This window comes from Thalassophryne amazonica, chromosome 13, assembly GCF_902500255.1.
Source record: "Thalassophryne amazonica chromosome 13, fThaAma1.1, whole genome shotgun sequence".
Taxonomy (NCBI): Eukaryota; Metazoa; Chordata; class Actinopteri; order Batrachoidiformes; family Batrachoididae; genus Thalassophryne; species Thalassophryne amazonica.
Genome location: NC_047115.1, coordinates 20119603 through 20140395, shown reverse-complemented (window position 1 = coordinate 20140395; position 20793 = coordinate 20119603). Strand labels below are relative to the sequence as shown.

Here is a 20793-nt window from a genome sequence, read left to right as displayed (position 1 = left end):
TGAGCCCATGCAGTAGGATCCTTTACACGATGATGTCGGTTTTTAATGTAGCGCCGCCTGAGGGATCGAAGTTCACGGGCATCCAATGTTAGTTTTTGGCTCTGCTGCTTACAACCCCTGGCAAAAATTATGGAATCACCGGCCTCGGAGGATGTTCATTCAGTTGTTTAATTTTGTTGAAAAAAAAGCAGATCACAGACATGACACAAAACTAAAGTCATTTCAAATGGCAACTTTCTGGCTTTAAGAAACACTATAAGAAATCAAGAAAAAAAGACTGTGGCAGTCAGTAACGGTTACTTTTTTAGACCAAGCAGAGGGAAAAAATATGGACTCACTCAATTCTGAGGAATAAATTATGGAATCACCCTGTACATCTTCATCCCCCAAACTAACACCTGCATCAAATCACATCTGCTTGTTAGTTTGCATCTAAAGAGGAGTGATCACACCTTGGAGAGCTGTTGCACCAAGTGGACTGACATGAATCATGGATCCAACGCGAGAGAAGTCAATTGAAACAAAGGAGAGGATTATCAAACTCTTAAAAGAGGGTAAATCATCACGCAATGTTGCAAAAGATGTTGGTTGTTCACAGTCAGCTGTGTCTAAACTCTGGACCAAATACAAACAACATGGGAAGGTTGTTAAAGGCAAACATACTGGTAGACCAAGGAAGACATCAAAGCGTCAAGACAGAAAACTTAAAGCAATATGTCTCAAAATATGAAAATGCACAACAAAACAAATGAGGAAAGAATGAGAGGAAACTGGAGTCAACGTCTGTGACCGAACTGTACGAAACCGCCTAAAGGAAATGGGATTTACATACAGAAAAGCTAAACGAAAGCCATCATTAACACCTAAACAGAAAAAAACAAGGTTACAATGGGCTAAGGAAAAGCAATCGTGGACTGTGGATGACTGGATGAAAGTCATATTCAGTGATGAATCTCGACTCTGCATTGGGCAAGGTGATGATGCTGGAACTTTTGTTTGGTGCCGTTCCAATGAGATTTATAAAGATGACTACCTGAAGAGAACATGTAAATTTCCACAGTCATTGATGATATGGGGCTGCATGTCAGGTAAAGGCACTGGGGAGATGGCTGTCATTACATCATCAATAAATGCACAAGTCTACGTTGATATTTTGGACACTTTTCTGATGTTTGGGGATGATGGAATCATTTTTCAAGATGATAATGCATCTTGCCATAGAGCAAAAACTGTGAAAACATTCCTTGCAAAAAGACACATAGGGTCAAAGTCATGACATAGGGTCAATGTCAACCAGCAGATGTGATTTGATGCAGGTGTTAGTTTTGGGGATGAAAATTTACAGGGTGATTCCATAATTTATTCCTCAGAATTGAGTGAGTCCATATTTTTTTCCTCTGCCTGGTCTAAAAAAGTAACCGTTACTGACTGCCACAATCTTTTTTTCTTGATTTCTTATAGTTTTCTTAAAGCCAGAAAGTTGCCATTTGAAATGACTTTAGTTTTGTGTCATGTCTGTGATCTGCTTTTTTTTCTACAAAATTAAACAACAGAATGAACATTCCCTGAGGCCGGTGATTCCATAATTTTTGCCAGGGGTTGTATGTGTACAAAGTTCTCCAGATTCTCTGAGTCTTCTGATTATATTATGGACTGTAGATGATGGAATCCCTAAATTCCTTGCAACTGAACATTGAGAAACATTGTTCTTAAACCGTTGGACTATTTTTTTCTTGCAGCTGTTCACAAAGTGATGATCCACGTCCCATCTTTGCTTGTGAATGGCTGAGCCTTTTGGGGATGCTCCTTTTATACCCAATCATGACACTCACCTGTTTCCAATTAGGTGTTCTTTGAGCATTCATCAACTTTCCCAGTCTTTTGTTGCCCTGTCCCAACTTTTTTGAAACGTGTTGCAGGCATCCATTTCAAAATGAGCAAATATTTGCACAAAAACAAAAAGGTCTATCAGTTTGAACATTAAATATCTTGTCTTTGTGGTGTATTCAATTGAATATAGGTTGAAGAGGATTTGCAAATCATTGTATTCTGTTTTTATTTACCTTTCACACAACATCCCAACTTCATTGGAATTGAGGTTGTAAAAATACGCAATAATGCACAAAATTTCCACATTCAAAAACTCATAACATAGAAAAAGGTGCGACTTGTATATGGAGTTTTCCTCTTCAAGGGGCATTTTTTTTAAGAGCTGTGACTTATACTTTGGAGCAATATATACTCTGAATAAGGAGTAATTATTTTAAGAAAAAAAATTGTGCATTTCTCACTTGACTTTGCTCAAGGGTGGGAGACAGCAAGGGTCCAGAAAGGGAGGCGGATGTGTGAGAGGTCAGGATGACAAGTAGTTAAGTACTGTCCAGACCTGATGAAATGAAACAGATTTTAAACAGATGCCTGAGAATATTTACCAGCCCTTGAGGAAGGGCAGTCAGCCAGCAACCATCCTCTCCTTCCATCTCTGACTCTCTCACCCCCTCCTTCAATGAATACTCTCATCAAACATCCATCTTTCCTATCAATGATACACAAACAGCAGTGAGCCTAAAACTTAATAATGGAAGCTGGTACAGAGCCGAGAGTACTGTAAATCTATAAATCATGTGTCAACTTTTGATATTTAAAAATACTAAATTTTTCTTTGGTGAGTTTAGAATTATTTTTATGACTGACTAACAGCTCTAAACTCAATTATTATTATGACAAAATGTTTATGCCTCAGCCTTTTTGTTTTTGTGCGTGTTTATCCCCCGCTGGCCGAAGGCTGGAAGGGGGATTACAGTGAAGTAAAAAAAGTATTTAGTCAGTCCCTGATTGTGCAAGTTCTCCTATTTACAAAGATGAGAGAGGTCTGTAATTTTCAACATAGGTACACTTCAACTGTGAGAGACAAAATGAGAAAAAAAAATCCAGGAAATAACATTGTAGGGTTTTTAAAGAATTTATTTGTAAATTATGGTGGAAAATAAGTATTTGGTCAATAATAAAAGTTCAGCTCAGCACTTTGTAACATAATCTTTGTCGGTAATGACAGAGGTCAAACGTTTCCTGTAAGTCTTCACCAGGTTTGCACATACTGTTGCTGGTATTTTGGCCCATTCCTCCATGCAGCTCTCCTCTAGAGCAGTGATGTTTTGGGGCTGTCGCTGGGCAACACGGACTTTCAACTCCCTCAACAAATCGTCTATGGGGTTGAGGTCTGGAGACTGGCTAGGCCACTCCAGGACCTTGAAATTCTTTTTATGGAGCCAGTCCTTTGTTGCCTGAGGGGTGTGTTTGGGATCATTGTCATGCTGGAAGACCCAGCCACATTGCATCTTCAATGCTCTCACTGAAGGAAGGAGGTTTTGGCTTAAAATCTCATGATACATGGCCATGTTCATTCTTCCCTTAACACAGATCAGTCGTCCTGTCCCCTTTGCAGAAAACAGCCCCAAAGCATGATGTTTCCACCCCCATGCTTCACAGTAGGTATGGTGTTCTTGGAATGCAACTCAGCAGTCTTCTTCCTCCAAACACAACAAGTTGAGTTTTTACCAAAATGTTCTATTTTGGTTTCATCTGACCACATGATATTCTCCCAATCCTCTTCTGGATCATCCATATGCTCTCTGGGAAACTTCAGACGGGCCTGGACAAGTACTGGCTTAAGCAGGGGGATACGCCTGGCACATGAGTCCCTCTCTGCGTAGTGTGTAGCCTTTGTTACTTTGGTTCCAGCTCTCTGCAGGTCATTCATCAGGTCTCTCCATGTAGTTCTGGGATTTTTGTTCACCGTGATCATTTGACCCCACGGGATGAGATCTTGTGTGGAGGCCCTGATCAAGGGAGATTATCAATGGTCTTCCATGTCTTCCATTTTCTTACAATTGCTCCCACAGTTGATTTATTCACACCAACCTGCTTGCCATTGTAGATTCACTCTTCCCAGCCTGGTGCGGGTCTACAATTGTCTTCCTCGTGTCCTTAGACAGCTCTTTGGTCTTGGTCATAGTTGAGTTTGGAGTCTGACTGTTTGAGGCTGTGGATAGGTGCCTTTTATACAGATAATGAGTTCCAACAGATGCTATTAATACAGGTAACAGGTGGAGGACAAAAGAGCTTCTTAAAGAAGAAGTTACAGGTCTGTGAGAACCAGAAATCTTGCTTGTTTGTGGATGACCAAATACTTATTTTCCACCATAATTTACAAATAAATTCTTTAAAAATCCTACAATGTGATTTCCTGGATTTTTTTTTTTTCTTTTTCATTTTGTCTCTCACAGTTGAAGTGTACCTATGTTGAAAATTACAGACCTCTCTCATCTTTCTAAGTCAGAGAACTTGCACAATCAGGGGCTGACTAAATACTTTTTTGCCCCACTGTATGTCATGGCGATTTCTGTCTCTGTCTGTCTGTCTGCCTGTCCGTCCATCCATCCCAAAAAGGGTATTAGTGTTCTGAAATCAACTCTTCTCACATTAGGAGGACTTTCGTCAAACTTAGTACACAGATTGGAAATACAGATATGATTATACTGTTCAAGTTAGGCCCATTTTACCAGAGTTCTGGCTCTTGATTAACAAGCATAGACACCACCAGTTTCATGTGTGGGTGCCTCCATTCTGAAATCAAGTCTTCTTACAGTTTTAGGAAGAATTTTGTGAAACTTTGTACAAGTCCTTGTTATAGGTTGGTAATACGCATATTACAGTGCTTCCAGAAAGTATTCACAGCTTCACTTTTTCCACATTTTATGTTACATCCTTATCCCAAAATGGATTAAATTTTTTTTTCCTCAGCGAGATATGAAAATGGTTGTGCACCAGCACTCCCCTTCCAATTTGATGGAGTCGAGAGGTGCTGCAAAGACGAATGGGCAAAACTGTCCAAAGATATGGGTGCCAAGCTGGTGGCATCATATCCAAGAAGACCTGAGGTTGTAATTGCTGCCAAAGGTACAACAAACAGACAGACAGACAGATAAATACTTTATTCATCCCCTCATGGAGAAATTCAGTTGTCATTCAGTAGCAAGCACGGATTAACAGACAAGGGACAATAAATATATATGAAAAAACTAAAAGCCCAAGGCTTAAACCCCCCACACATTTAAATCAACAATGTTCATTATAAAATCAAATAGCAGCAGGAATGAAGGATTTTCTGCTGCTATTCAATTTTATAATGAACAAAGTATTAAGCAAAGGGTGTGAATACTTACGTACATGTGATTTATTAGTTTTTTTATTTTTAATAAATTTGCAAAAATTAAAAAAAAAACTTTTTTCATGTCATTATGGGGTGTTGTGAGTAGAATTTTCAGGAAAAATTTTATTTACTCAATTTTGGAATAAAGCTGTAACATAACAAAATGGGGGAAAAGTGAAGCGCTGTGAATACTTTCCGGACGCACCGATATGGTTCACGTTGGGCTCATTTTACCAGAGTTATGGCCCTTGATGAACAAACTTAGACACTGTCAGTTTCATGAGTTGGTGTCTGCATTCTGAAATCAACTATCCCAGGAACCTTCTTGCGCTGAGGCAACCGTGCTAACCATCCCTCTTAAGTACATAATCTTACTGTTGGCTTTACATTTGCAACACCTGAAGTCATATTTTAGTTCATGCTCTTCCCATTTGTACATGAAGGATAACACCTTTATTTACATTTTTACCAATCCAGCTGCATATATGCATTATTGTCCACTTTTCTTTAAAGACCCTTTTCTTTTGACAAACCACCAGTGCGAGTCTTCAATCAAATGTGCCAAAGCAAACAACAACAAGGCAAATGTATGCTACCACACATGCCACCTGTCAAAACACATTTCCCACCTGCTCCCCCCTCCCTCCAACTTGACAGCTAGAAAAGGTTCACTTTAGCCGGAATCCGACAGCTAACAGGGTCAGAGCAGCCTCTGAGTCATCGAATTAAAGGCCTCACACACACAGGAGAGGGGGGGACAGGGAGGTGTGGACGGGTTTGGAGCGCTGCGGTTTCTTCGCAGAGGGAGAGAGTGAGAGAGAGGAAGATCAGTGTGGAGAAAGGGAGATAAGTGATGTATGCAACTCTGTGTTTTCTGTCCTCAAGCCACTCATTTATTCTCTCCATCCCTCTGTCACCCACTCCCGCTCTCCATCCTTCCCAGCCGCCTGTGCACCCAGCAGCATTAGCTGCCACTACAGGACACCACCTGTCAATCAAAGCTTCCTAATCCAATGGCATGTCAGCAGGGGACATGTCACATATGTTAAGAGGAGAGTATGAGGCTTCTTGCAGGGTGTGTGCGTGCATGTGCATGTGTGACTGTAGGGCAGAGACTCTTTGCCAGAGAGTGTGGCGGCATGGCAGGGAGGCAGTGACGGAAGCCGTGGTGACACATGAGGCCCGGGACCAACTCTGAGTAACACACCAGTCACTAGAGGGACAGAGGGGGAGCAGAGGATGCAGAGCGGGACGCAGGAGGGGTAAATACAAAGGTGAAAACAAGACTAACTGCAAATGACATGGCTAGCATTCAGAAGCAGCACGTGTGATACAGACAGAAACAACACAAACACAAACAGATGGTGTGCATGTGTGTGTATCTCTAAAGGGCATGAAGAACATTACGTATGAAGAAGATTAGAAAGCCCAAGAGGTTTGTTTGAGTTTTTTGCTTGTTTGTTAGAAATGCATAAAAGCAAAAAAAAAAAAAAAAAAAAACCTGTATACCCAACCAGGACCTGAAATCTTGTGTAACTGATGGTAAAAGTAGTGTTGTAGAATATTGGGAGTATATGGGAAAGTTTGAGTGGTGAACAATGTTTACAGTAGAGGACCACGAAAAAAAAAAAAAATACTAGGCACACACAGTTCCTGGGAAATGGTCTTGACCATTTATACAATAACTTTTAGAAATGTAGCTTTGTCAATATACTGTTTTTGTAGTGTATGTGTTTAAATCAGAAATATGGAATTTGACATGGAGCAACAGCTTATATCTCCCTGCATCCTACTTCCTAATCAACTCAGATCTGTGGGAACCATACATTTATGATGCAAAATAGGTGTGTGTTGTTTTTTTTTTTTAGCCCAGTGCTGTCTCAAATACACAGCTAGTGTCATAAATTTAGCCAATTCGCGATTTCAGTTTACACAACAATGTGGTGCACTGACCTGATGGCACCTTCACTGGACTACATTTTCCATTCTCATCGTAGGAAAGTCATGGTAATGGCTTAGTATCTCCATGAATCTCCAACCTATCCTGCAATCTGCTGCTCAAATGTGAAGCATTCATCTTTCTCTGCCTTGTAAAGTCATAGAGTCAGGTGACTGGTTCATGGAGGTACAGCAAAACGAACTCAAACTCAGCGGTCTTCCTACCTGATGTGACTGGATCCGTTGGACATTGCTGGTGAAGTCAAAGTAGAGGCTGAACTTGTCTATGTCTTTGTTTCTGTTTTGTTTGTCCCCTGGCTTTTTCTGGGCTTGTGCTGGCTTTTCTTGCTCCTTTTCTTTCAGCGCTGTTTTCGACACAGACGACTGAATGGTCACGTGGCTTTTTTCACACCTAAAAATAAAACAAATACAAAAGTAAAGAAAACTTAAGGCTGTGCATCATAACTACTCAAGCGAGACAGAGTACAACTTAAAGGCCAAAGATGCAGGCAAACACAGAAGTGATGTCATTGTTGAAATAATCAGTTAAAAATTCTCACAGATAAAGGAAAATCAGGTTTTGTGCATATGGATGTTTGCTCACAATGTTTTTATGTGGTTTAGTGTGTCGGGGTCTTTGGCGATCATATCAGCCAAGATGTTCTCCACACCCGTCACAACGTCCTTCAATAAGGACAGACCTGACAAACACAAACACAGCAATGTCTTACCATTATTATGATTGCTATTATAATAATAAAGTGATCCACAGGCATAAAGATTAAGGTACGGGGCTATGTTTCTAAGTTTTATTTTCCCCAGCATCTGTCCAAACCTTTGTGTTCTTTTAACATGTAGATCTTACCATCAGTTCCAGGTTTAACCCACTCCTTTAAATCCAGGGTGTGTGGCGACTCCAGCAATGCAAGCGTGGCGGTCTCTAGACCAAGTGCTTTGGCCTTACGTGCCTTTGTCAGCTTACTTCCTTTCTTATAGGGAGAATACTATCAAAAAACAGACAGAACCAGCACTGTGATGACTGGTAAAGATTAATCATAAGAAATTAAGAGGGGCATCGCAAACAAAATCAGCATTGTCTAATCATAACATACTGTATATATTATAAACATGCATTTGGAAATATATATATATATATATATATATAGATAGAGAGAGAGAGAGATAGAGAGAGAGAGAGAGAGAGAGAGAGAGAGAGAGAGAGAGAGAGAGAGAGAGAGAGAGAGAGAGAGAGAGAGAGAGAGAGAACAAAAAGATGAGTTACTTGTTGAAAATAGAAAATAAAGGTAATTTCACAATAATCCTGACTCACTACGGCTCATCACTGGCTCTATATCATAAAACATTAAAATTTAACTGATGTAAGTACCACATGAGTACAGCATTGAAATATGTATGGGAAAAATTAGGATTTATTAAGACTAAAAAGCCTTAAAACAACAAAACCTTAGGTTTTCGTGAATCCACAGTGGGTGACAACATGGTGCAGAAGAGGGGAGGAGAAATATTTAGCTGTTTTTACAACTAATGTACAGTCTTTGTCTTACAGTCATTTTCCAGCTAAGTGCAAACAGACTTCAAGCTGTAAATCCCATTTAAATAGCAAGTGTTACTGACCACATGATCCAGTTCATCAGCCGATCTGCAGCTCCTCAAATTTTGCTCCAGTTCAGTTGTTAAAACCCCATCCTTCGTCAGGGTCTTAATTGCAGACTCTGTCTTCTTTGCCAGAGAGCTGCAGATACATGCAAACACAAATATATAAGATAAAGTTTACCATTTACAGCACATACACGCTACATAAACTGACATGTAAACAAACAGCACATGCATATTTCGCCATTATGTGTCTGAACTACTAGCACCATCTACTGACCAACCATATTAATTCTATCTGCAGATGAACCAGAACAAGTCCAGCTCAGCATTATGATCTCTAGTCTATCATTAAAACTTGACTGTCTTGAGCTGAATGATGGCCAGTGAGTAGGTGACACAATGTATGAGTCTTAATATCATCATCATCATCATTATTAATGTTATTAATTGGACAATTCATTGGCAAACCTTAAAAATGGTCATAGACGTCATGTGGCCTACCATAATTCTTCATATACCAACTGGACATCACGAACAGCATCTGCGTCCATGTGGTTGATCATTTCTTTGCGGTAGCGCACGATAAAAGGGATTGTGTTCTCTTCACGCAGCAGCCCAACAATATTTCCACACACCCAGCGCTCGACACATGTCAGGGAGGACAACACCTGAGGGGAGAGGTAAATAAACATGGATAGCAGTCGCCAGAAACTTCTTTTTTTTTTTACTAAGTTGAAGGTGCTTTTACTCAGAGCACATACATTTTGTTATTTATGTCAAATACTTGTATGCTTCTGTGCTAATTCTGTGCACCTCAGCAAATGAGAGCTGCCCCATTCAGTATCAAGTGTTTTTTTGTTGTTGTCTTTTTTGTTTGTTTGTTTTGTTGTTGTTAACAAATCAGATTGGTCCGTATACATCGTGCAATGCTACCAGAATCCTCCATCTTCAAAGCGGAGCTTTCGGATTAATTCGTTCTGGGGTATTGGTTCATCTTCTGGCACATTTTAAAGGAGTGACATGAACAGATTTGGGACTTTGACAGACTGAACTGAAACAACAGAGCACCAGAAAACACCCTTTGACTATTCACTGGTCTCACAAACTGCTCTTCACTACCAAAAAAACTCACATACGTGTAGCAACAGAAATGTCACACTAAAACAACAAGAATCCATGCTGGTATGATTACGTTCTGACAGGTCATGCTGTAATTTGAGAAAGTTTGTTTGTTCCACTCCTCCAAGGTGCTTGGTTTAATATCCTCCAAACTTGCTGTGTGCACAGAGATGGACCACAGAACTGGTATTAACGTTGTTACTGGGGGTCTAAGGGTAAAATTTAAGTTTTTCACTGCAATATGGAGTGAAATCGGTATACATACAGAAATGTGTTCCAGAATTTCCCAGCAAGGTCAAATTTGGGGTCATGGTCATGTCTGCCTGTCTGCTTGTTGGCCTACTCCTCGCAGGCTCTTTTGCAGATTCCTCCCAAACTTGGTATGTCAATGAATGCGGTTCTGAAGTCATACAGTAGTGTTCAGAATAATAGTAGTGCTATGTGACTAAAAAGATTAATCCAGATTTTGAGTATATTTCTTATTGTTACATGGGAAACAAGGTACCAGTAGATTCAGTAGATTCTCACAAATCCAACAAGACCAAGCATTCATGATATGCACACTCTTAAGGCTATGAAATTGGACTATTAGTAAAAAAAGTAGAAAAGGGGGTGTTCATAATAATAGTAGTGTGGCATTCAGTCAGTGAGTTCGTCAATTTTGTGGAACAAACAGGTGTGAATCAGGCGTCCCCTATGTAAGGATGAAGCCAGCACCTGTTGAACATGCTTTTCTCTTTGGAAGCCTGAGGAAAATGGGACGTTCAAGACACTGTTCAGAAGAACAGCTTAGTTTGATTAAAAAGTTGATTGGAGAGGGGAAAACTTATACGCAGGTGCAAAAAATTATAGGCTGTTCATCTACAATGATCTCCAATGCTTTAAAATGGACAAAAAACCAGAGACGCATGGAAGAAAACAGAAAACAACCATCAAAATGGATAGAAGAATAACCAGAATGGCAAAGGCTCGCCCACTGATCAGCTCCAGGATGATCAAAGACAGTCTGGAGTTACCTCTAAGTGCTGTGACAGTTAGAAGACGCCTGTGTGAAGCTAATTTATTTGCAAGAATGGATATGTCAAAATACTTGAAGAGGTCATGTTGCCTTATGCTGAAGAGGACATGCCCTTGAAATGGGTGTTTCAACAAGACAATGACCCCAAGCACACTAGTAAACGAGCAAAATCTTGGTTCCAAACCAACAAAATTAATGCCTTGCAGATATGAAGAAATCATGAAAAACTGTGATTATACAACTAAATACTAGTTTAGTGATTCACAGGATTGCTAAAAAAGCAGTTTGAACATAACAGTTTTGAGTTTGTAGCGTCAACAGCAGATGCTACTATTATTGTGAACACCCCCTTTTCTACTTTTTTTACTAATAGCCCAAATTCATAGCCTTAAGAGTGTGCATATCATGAATGCTTGGTCTTGTTGGATTTGTGAGAATCTACTGAATCTACTGGGACCATGTTTCCCATGTAACAATAAGAAATATACTCAAAACCTGGATTAATCTTTTTAGTCACATAGCACTACTATTATTCTGAACACTACTGTAGTTAAAAATTATTGCAGCAAAGATCAAGGTCAGGGAATTTGTTTTTCACTCAATTTCTATCAAATGTAGCACACACTTCCATAATGGATTATAGAATGGATTCTATAACTGCCCTGGCAAGGTCAGTCAGATATCAATCATTTAGGTGGAGGTCACCGGGGTCAAACGTCAGATTTCAGCAGCCATTACTGTCTGCATCCCCACGGGTACTATTACCCTGTCAGATCAAGTGTTATCACAGGCCTCATGTTTTTGCATCCAATGTTAGCCCACACCTAATCAGCCATTCAGAGCTTCACTGTACACGGATCAGCCGTGTAGGAAATGTTGAAATGTCATGTGTACATGTTTAAATAAAGTATGCTTTATTTAAACATGTACACATTCATACATGTACACAAACATGTATGAATTTAAAATTCTTCTTCTTACTTATAAGGTTTTGAATAATCAGGTCCCATCTTATCTTAGGGACCTCATAGTACCATATTACCCCAATAGAGCGCTTCGCTCTCAGACTGCAGGCTTACTTGTAGTTCCTAGGGTTTGTAAGAGTAGAATGGGAGGCAGAGCCTTCAGCTTTCAGGCTCCTCTCCTGTGGAACCAGCTCCCAATTCAGATCAGGGAGACAGACACCCTCTCTACTTTTAAGATTAGGCTTAAAACTTTCCTTTTTGCTAAAGCTTATAGTTAGGGCTGGATCAGGTGACCCTGAACCATCCCTTAGTTATGCTGCTATAGACTTAGACTGCTGGGGGGTTCCCATGATGCACTGAGTGTTTCTTTCTCTTTTTGCTCTGTATGCACCACTCTGCATTTAATCATTAGTGATTGATCTCTGCTCCCCTCCACAGCATGTCTTTTTCCTGGTTCTCTCCCTCAGCCCCAACCAGTCCCAGCAGAGGTCTGCCCCTCCCTGAGCCTGGTTCTGCTGGAGGTTTCTTCCTGTTAAAAGGGAGTTTTTCCTTCCCACTGTCGCCAAGTGCTTGCTCACAGGGGGTCGTTTTGAACGTTGGGGTTTTTACATAATTATTGTATGGCCTTGCCTTACAATATAAAGCGCCTTGGGGCAACTGTTTGTTGTGATTAACATATAACATATAACAATCCTACATACTGCCATACCTCTGTCAGGTCCCAGTTCATATTAAGTTCATTCCTTAGAGCTTGTGGATATGATGATGGGAAGACAGTTGATTGTCCCTGGCAGGATCCACTGGTCTTCTGCTTCTTTAGACAGGGCTCATCAAATGTGAAATCTTCCTTTACTTCCTCCTTCTTTGAGGTAAACTCAGCTACTGATGGCTTTTCTTCACTGTCATAGGCTTCTGGGACAATGAATGAGATTCTCTACAATGGGGGGAGGAAAGGAAGGACAAAACAGACATTTAGAAACATAACTAAGCAATGTGAGTTTGGTAATTAGTATTTAAAAAAAAAAAACAATCACAGAGATCCCCCCCAGTCTCCATTATGGTGATTTTTTTTTATTTTACTGTCAATTGTTTTATGAACCTTATGACAATAAATATTATTTCAGTATTTTATTGCTCTAAATTCTGATTACCTGTTTTTCTTTTGCGTTATTTATGTTGTTGGCCACTTATTATTGCTATGAGTATACTGTTATTTAATATTCAACCCATTTATTATTTACAGTGTTTTTTCTACATTGTTAATTTGTGAGCTGCCTTAAATGTTTTCCCCTTTATCTGCTGACAATATAGCTAACTGAGTAAAGGTGTGATACTTGAATGAGGTATTTGGGGGTCATCATCTAAGCATTTAAGACAGAAATAAGTCAGTCTTACCTCCTCCTTCATTCTGAAACTTGGCTCACCCTCTTCTATCTTTACTCTCTCTGGGAGTTCTCCTGCTTTACAGTCATCCATTTGTGTAATCTTTGTTCCAGCCAACACAGAAGCTACAGGATTATTGGAAACCTTTGGGAAATCCAACTTCCCTGCTGGTTTCCGTGATGTCCGTGCTTTAGGTTCTTTTGGCACTCTGGGCGCTTTAGGTTGTTTTGGCACTCTGGGCGCTTTAGGTTGTTTTGGCACTCTGGGCACTTTAGGTGGTTTTGGTTCCTTTGGATTAGCAGTTTGTGTGGCAGCTCTCTTCTTTGCCCCTTCTGCAGAGGTTCTGGTAGTCTTGCTGGGGACCTTTGGCTTTGGTTCTTGCGGTCTCCACTCGTCACCATCCTCTTGATCACTCACTGTCTGTGAAAATGACCTAACAAAAGAGGAGGAAAAGGTTTATTATATAATTTTGCAACAGCACAGCCTATCAAGGTCCTGAGGTTGATGGCTTTAACTTAATACCCATGTTATCATGTTTTAATTCAAATCGAAACACGTGGTAACATTTATGAACTGATCCGTCTGCCACTGCAAGCACACAAAGAGCTTCAAACCTTTAAAGACAGATAGCACAAGTGAAAAGGTCATATACTGTCTCCTCCAAATGTACTGGGGGTTCAAGACCAAAAGCTAAATCTTAGAAGACAGTTTAGAACAGGGGTCACCAACCCTGCTTCTGGAGATCAACAGGAGCACTTTTTCCCAAATATCCCAACTTCATCTACTGCTAATTTAAAGGCACCTTGAGACTTCACACAAAAATCTGATCCCCACACTGCTGCGCAATTCATCGTGTCAATGCGTCCTGCTTGACGCCATGCTATATAAAATAAAGCCCATGTCATATCATTTTGTAGCCGATGATGCATTAACTCTCAGAACCTGACTGATGACACCATTCTCTCATCGCTTCGAGAATTACAGAGAAATTATCTACACCTACAGGTTGTCTTGTGCTCGTCGTGCAGTGGAGAATGCATTCAGAATCTTGTCTCAAAGGTAATTTTATATATATATATATATATATATATATATATATATATATATATATACATACATACATACATACACACACACACAGTAGTGTTCAGAATAATAGTAGTGCTATGTGACTAAAAAGATTAATCCTGGTTTTGAGTATATTTCTTATTGTTACATGGGAACAAGGTACCAGTAGATTCTCACAAATCCAACAACACCAAGCATTCATGATATGCACACTCTTAAGGCTATGAAACTGGGCTATTAGTAAAAAAAAAAAGTAGAAAAGGGAGTGTTCACAATAATAGTAGTGTGATATTCAGTCAGTGAGTTCAACAGGTTCAACAGAACAAACAGGTGTGAATCAGGTGTCCCCTATGTAAGGATGAAGCCAGCACCTGTAGAACATGCTTTTCTCTTTGGAAGCCTAAGGAAAATGGGACATTCAAGACACTGTTCAGAAGAACACCGTAGTTTGATTAAAAAGTTGATTGGAGAGAGGAAAACTTACACGCAGGTGCAAAAAATTATAGGCTGTTCATCTACAATGATCTCCAATGCTTTAAAATGGACAAAAAAAAAAACAGAGACGCGTGGAAGAAAATGGAAAACAACCATCAAAATGGATAGAAGAATAACCAGAATGGCAAAGGCTCACCCATTGATCAGCTACAGGAATCAAAGACAGTCTGGAGTTACCTGTAAGTGCTGTGACAGTTAGAAGACGCCTGTGTGAAGCTAATATATTTGCAAGGATCCCCCGTAATGTCCCTCTGTTAAATAAAAGACATGTGCAGAAGAGGTTACAATTTGCCAAAGAACACTTCAACTGGCCTAAAGAGAAATGGAGGAATATTTTGTGGACTGATGAGAGTAAAATTGTTCTTTTTGGGTCCAAGAGCCGCAGACAGTTTGTGAGACAACCCCAAACTCTGAATTCAAGCCACAGTTCACAGTGAAGACTGTGAAGCATGGTGGTGCAAGCATCATGATATGGGCATGTTTCTCCAACTATGGTGTTGGGCCTATATATCGCATATCAGGTATCATGGATCAGTTTGGATATGTCAAAATACTTGAAGAGGTCATGTTGCCTTATGCTGAAGAGGACATGCCCTTGAAATGGGTGGTTCAACAAGACAATGACCCCAAGCACACTAGTAAACGAGCAAAATCTTGGTTCCAAACCAACAAAATTAATGCCTCGCAGATGTGAAGAAATCATGAAAAACTGTGGTTATATGACTAAATACTAGTTTAGTGATTCACAGGATTGCTAAAAAAGCAGTTTGAACATAATAGTTTTGAGTTTGTAGCATCAACAGCAGATGCTACTATTATTGTGAACACCCCCTTTTCTACTTTTTTTTGCTAATAGCCCAAATTCATAGCCTTAAGAGTGTGCATGTCGTGAATGCTTGGTCTTGTTGGATTTGTCAGACTCTACTGAATCTACTGGTACCTTGTTTCCCATGTAACAATAAGAAATATACTCAAAACCTGGATTAATCTTTTTAGTCACATAGCACTACTATTATTCTACTACTATTATTCTACTACTATTATTCTACTACTACTGTATATATATATATATATATATATATATATATATATATAGTAATGGATTGGCAAAACAATTGCATTTTCATTCCTTCTTATGAGTTAGATAATGTAGGTAGCTATCTGTAAAGTTATGATTATTATAGATGTAACATCTCTTCATAATGTAATTTCATTTTCAGATGCCCTGGGCGCAATGACATGCAGTGACATGCAATGTTTGCAAATAGGTTGCGCAATGTTCATGACTAGTTCACGCAAGTGGGCCGAATTTATGCGTGCCAGAAATTTTAAACATTCCAAAATTTTCTATGCGCACTGGCACGCAGTCACACACAGTTCACGCAGAGTTTATCCATTGACATGCAAAATTGTGTGCCAGTGCGGAGTTCAAATTTGTACAAATTGTCAAGGTGGCTTTGTTGGACACTCCCAGAAACCCCAGGCTTGACTAATCAGCTGTGGTTACAGCAGGCAGACATGGAAAACATGCAGGACAGGTGATATCCAGGATTGGGGTAGTGACCCCTGGTATAGACTGCCATGGTATTTACACATATATGTCAAACAACATAGAACATAATTTGTTAGCATCAGATCAACTCATATCACCCAGCAACTCGTAGCACGAGACGAGTTGACTATAGACCCAATTTGTTTTAGCTCTACAATAACTCTGGAGTTCACAAGAACACAAATCAGACGCAGAACGTTAATACGTGAATGACTGAAGGAGTGCAGTGAATGAATGAATTTCACTTACAGGTCTGATTCCTCATCTGTGTAATTCACAGGTTTAGAGGTTGTCGCTCGGGGTCTTCGCATCATCTATCAGTAGATAGCGTTAGTTAACACAGATCATCACAACAATAAAATGTTGAAGTTGTCAGTTAGCCAGCTAAGTCACCGTCTTTAGCGTTAGTTGTTTAAGCGGAACGTCTAACACAACTGCACAAAGCTACACAGAAAATAACCACAGGATGCAGATGAGGTTGTTTTTATCTGCACTATTAACCACAGCAATGTTTAATTCTGATGAAAATAGTACGTTATTATCATTAAACGTGAGCTAGCTAGTATTTCAAATTTGGCGCTTCACGTTAACGCTAAAAGAGCAATCTAATTGTGACCACGTCGTGCCACATTTATTTGTAACAGCATTTCACGAACAAAATCAAAGAACAGTACCACACCTTTCGTCTCCTGTTTAAAATATCGCCTTTATTTGTGAAAAATAATAACCGGCAAGAAGTCCATGAACAGGCTACTTCCTGAAACACTGTGGTCTCAGCCAATGACAACAAGCCTGTCTTCTTCTTTTATCGCTCAGGTGTATTCACGCCATCTACCGGAAGGGCGATAGCAGGGGTGGTGGCCAAGTGGTTAATGCGCTTGGTTTCAGTTCAGAAGGCTCCGGGTTCAAATCCCACCCCTGCCACATTTCTCCATGTAATGTGTTGTTGCGTCAGGAAGGGCATCCGGCGTAAAACCTGTGGCAATTCAACATGCAGATCCAACTTGGATTTGCTGTGGCGACCCCGAGTGCAAACAAGGGAGCAGCCAAAGGGACTTACTTTTTACTGGAAGGGCGATCAGAGCTGCATATTAGATTCGGATAGATAGATAGATAGATAGATAGATAGATAGATAGATAGATAGATAGATAGATAGATAGATAGATAGATAGATAGATAGATAGATAGATAGATAGATAGACAGAAAAATTTCAAAGTAGATATAATGATATAACAAAATGCAGTCAATTCCCCATAGCGCAGTACATGAATATACATTATTATTATTACATAAATTATGCTTTTTCAGTCTATCTCTCACAGAATTAAAATTAAATAACAAATTATTGTAAAGTATAAATTGTCACCCTTAGTGCCCCCTATTTCCTATTAGGCTATTATTTCTCCTGTGCATTAAGTTGACTTTTCACAGTATCATGATACAAATAAAAATGTGATTGAATACAGGCTTCACCACACTATTATTATGATTTATGATGCATCTTTACATCCCTGTAAAGGGCATATAGGGAGGACAAACCCTTCCAGATATGGTGAACTACGATGTGGCTGTCAGTCAGAAAGATATACAGACTGTTTCTGACGAGAAATGTCCTAAATCAGAGAAATAAACTATTGTTTTCTGTGATGTTCTAAAACTCAAGTAACATGGTCATACTGTCAAACACAGTTGTAGAAAGAATTAGCCACAAAAGAAAAAGGAAGCGGAGATGATATTGGCAGCAGACCAAGAATCTCCTCCCACACTTCCCTGTCCTCTAACACTTCCAGAGGAAACGTCCCCAAACCCGTTGGGAAATCCCCATTTGCCCATGGGAGGGCCCAGGGCCAAGCATCTGCCCACCCCCTTTTTTGAAGAAAGTTGGTTAAATACCCACCTGAAATTAAATTAAATTACATGGAATACATTTAATGAGAGAAGAACAAAAAATGGACACAGTCAGGTGAGTTATTTGTGATATATTTTTTATTCTTGACGAAATTACACATTTGATTGAAATTGACATTCCGATGTACATATTAGCCATGCTTGTGCATCAGCCCACCGACTTCTTCAGGCAGAATTTTATGTGGAAAGCCCTGGGCTCTCTAATGGGAGAACAGTGTATAATCCCTCCACTGTGTCCTGGGTCTTCCCGGAGCCTCTTCCCAGTTGGACATGCCTGGAAGACCTCCCTTGGGAGGTGACCAGGAGCCATCTTTAACAAATGCCCAAAAATGCTGGCTCCGTTCAATGCAAAGAAGCATCAGCTCTACTCTGAGTTCCTCTCAGATATTCAAGCATCTCACCCTGTCCCTGAGTGTAAGTTCAGCCAATGGAAGAACCTCATTTCCTGCTTGTATCCACAGCCTTGTTCTTTCAGTCATTACCCAAAGTTCATGACCACAGACGAGGATAGGTGCATAAATCGACTGGTCATTTGAAAGTCTCCCCTTCTTGCTTAGCTCTTTCTTCACCATGATAGTCCACCAGTCCAACTATCGAGCTCACGCTCCGTCTTACCCCTACTCGCCAACAAGACCCTGAGATACTTGAAGTCCTCCACTTGGAGTAATCATTCGCCCCTGACCAAGAGTGGACAATCCACCCATTTTTCATCAGAGGACCATTCAATTTACAATTTCTCAAATCCAAATGATTTGCTTTCTGTAGTTACCAATGTGCATTGTCTCTGTTCACAGTCTGAGAATCACCCCTCTGTGAAATGTCAGAGTAGTCTAGTCAAATTTTCATAAATGTCAGAATATTTTTGTCTGACATCATGAGGGAAATGCCACCAGGTTGGGGAAGCTACAGCAAAGATGTGGTCATCACTGATGAGTCACCAGTCTTTGGGCAGATTGCTCTGAAATGTGATCATTTGCTGAATATGCACGCCCATTTTTGTATTTAGTAACATAATCCATCGGATTACAAAAGAGTAACCTAATCTAAATACTTTTGGATTTCTTTATAATTACTTACTGAAAATGATGCAGAGCATATTAAAAAATGGGCACACCCACATATATTTGTTTTTGTTTCTTTTTGTCTCATAACAAATTATATATTAAATTTTAAATTACGACAAAATATCTCAAAACATCTCTATCAGTTATCTGAAAATAATGTCTTTATTCTCTCAATAAATTATTCAAGCTGCACTTAGTGTTCATGTTGTGGTGCACATTTTTAAACTTGACATGATGGCAACACTGTGTGGAATCAAAAGCTTGACTGATCCATAAAGATTTCATAATAGACATTTTTACAATTGCCATATTTTAAGAATTAAAATGTAATCAAGTAATCCTTGATAATTACATTTCTCCAGTGTAATCTGATTATGTAACCCAAATTAAATGTAATCCGTTACTCCTGACTCTGGGTCACACTCTGGAGCTCTCTGTTAATAGGATATTGATAAGTGTTAAATCCTTCTATTAAATATTTCTGATCAAAAGTAATTAACATAAAGTTTCCTATTTATTTATAAAGATATGAAAAAGATATTGTAATTTCCAGCATGTAGAAAATAAAGCAGGGTCTGGGGTCAGCTGACTTTTGGTGGAAATGAAAAACAGCCATTTGAGTGCTGCACACTGATACACTCTTCCCCTAGTAACAGATGATGCGTTTGTATGCGCAGCCAATCAGAAATTCATCTTGGAAAGAATCCAGACAGACTTGTGTTTGTTTCAGTTCCTTCTCTCTTCGCCATAAAGGTAAAAACTTCACAGATCGTCCGTCTCAATATTAAAGAAACAGGCTTCCCTGAAAGAAGGTATCAGACTTTTCGATGGATGTATGTACATATATTAGTTTTAAGATGTCTAAGGATGTGTGTCTGTGTTTGTACCTCAGGCAAAAGATGACTGACCCCGAGACCCCAACACAGCCTCTAATCACAGCTCCCAGCCAGCAGGCCACGGGCCCGCCACAGCGGTGAGGACAAGATTCTGAATTATAATATCTAAACTGTGTTTGTGCTTGTGATGTAGAACATTACATTCCATTTATTCTGCAACACACTGTGGAATCCAGTGTTATGACTTGTACTGTACTTCACGTCTGTTGGCTTCTAGTTAATTTCAGCCTGTAAATCTTTTAGTCTCCACAAATGCAAACATAACAAGAAACAAGCTTTTAAAGTCGTTATATGTGACTGATTTATACCTTTTATATATATATATATACCAAAATCAAAAAGCTGTGACGATTGTTTTATTACCATGAAGGGTTTTATGTTTCTTCTGTTTATTTGAATATAATTCACAGTGAATTTTATTTAATTTTTGATTTGCATGTACACAGTTAATGTTAAACTAGCGCATTGCCCGTGGGGACTGGGTAGTGTTTATAAAATTGGTAGACTACATTTTTCAAGGGTGGTAATAAATTATGGAAAGTTTCCATAATGAGTT

At 39.5% G+C, this 20793-nt stretch overlaps 1 protein-coding gene across 1 annotated transcript in view; it reads right to left on the bottom strand.

The window, feature by feature from the left end:
- Positions 1–17160, bottom strand: part of srbd1 (S1 RNA binding domain 1) — a 123104-nt gene extending 105944 nt beyond the window's left edge. Inside the window, exons 1-9 of the mRNA XM_034184608.1 lie at positions 17047–17160; positions 16617–16681; positions 13265–13685; positions 12579–12803; positions 9269–9435; positions 8786–8903; positions 8016–8154; positions 7755–7851; positions 7376–7562 (exon numbers count right to left, since the gene is read on the bottom strand). Coding sequence (XP_034040499.1) covers positions 7376–7562; positions 7755–7851; positions 8016–8154; positions 8786–8903; positions 9269–9435; positions 12579–12803; positions 13265–13685; positions 16617–16681 — 1419 coding nt within the window. The 5' untranslated portion in view covers positions 17047–17160. The remainder of the gene's footprint in view (positions 1–7375; positions 7563–7754; positions 7852–8015; positions 8155–8785; positions 8904–9268; positions 9436–12578; positions 12804–13264; positions 13686–16616; positions 16682–17046) is intronic.
- Positions 17161–20793: the final 3633 nt, after the last annotated feature.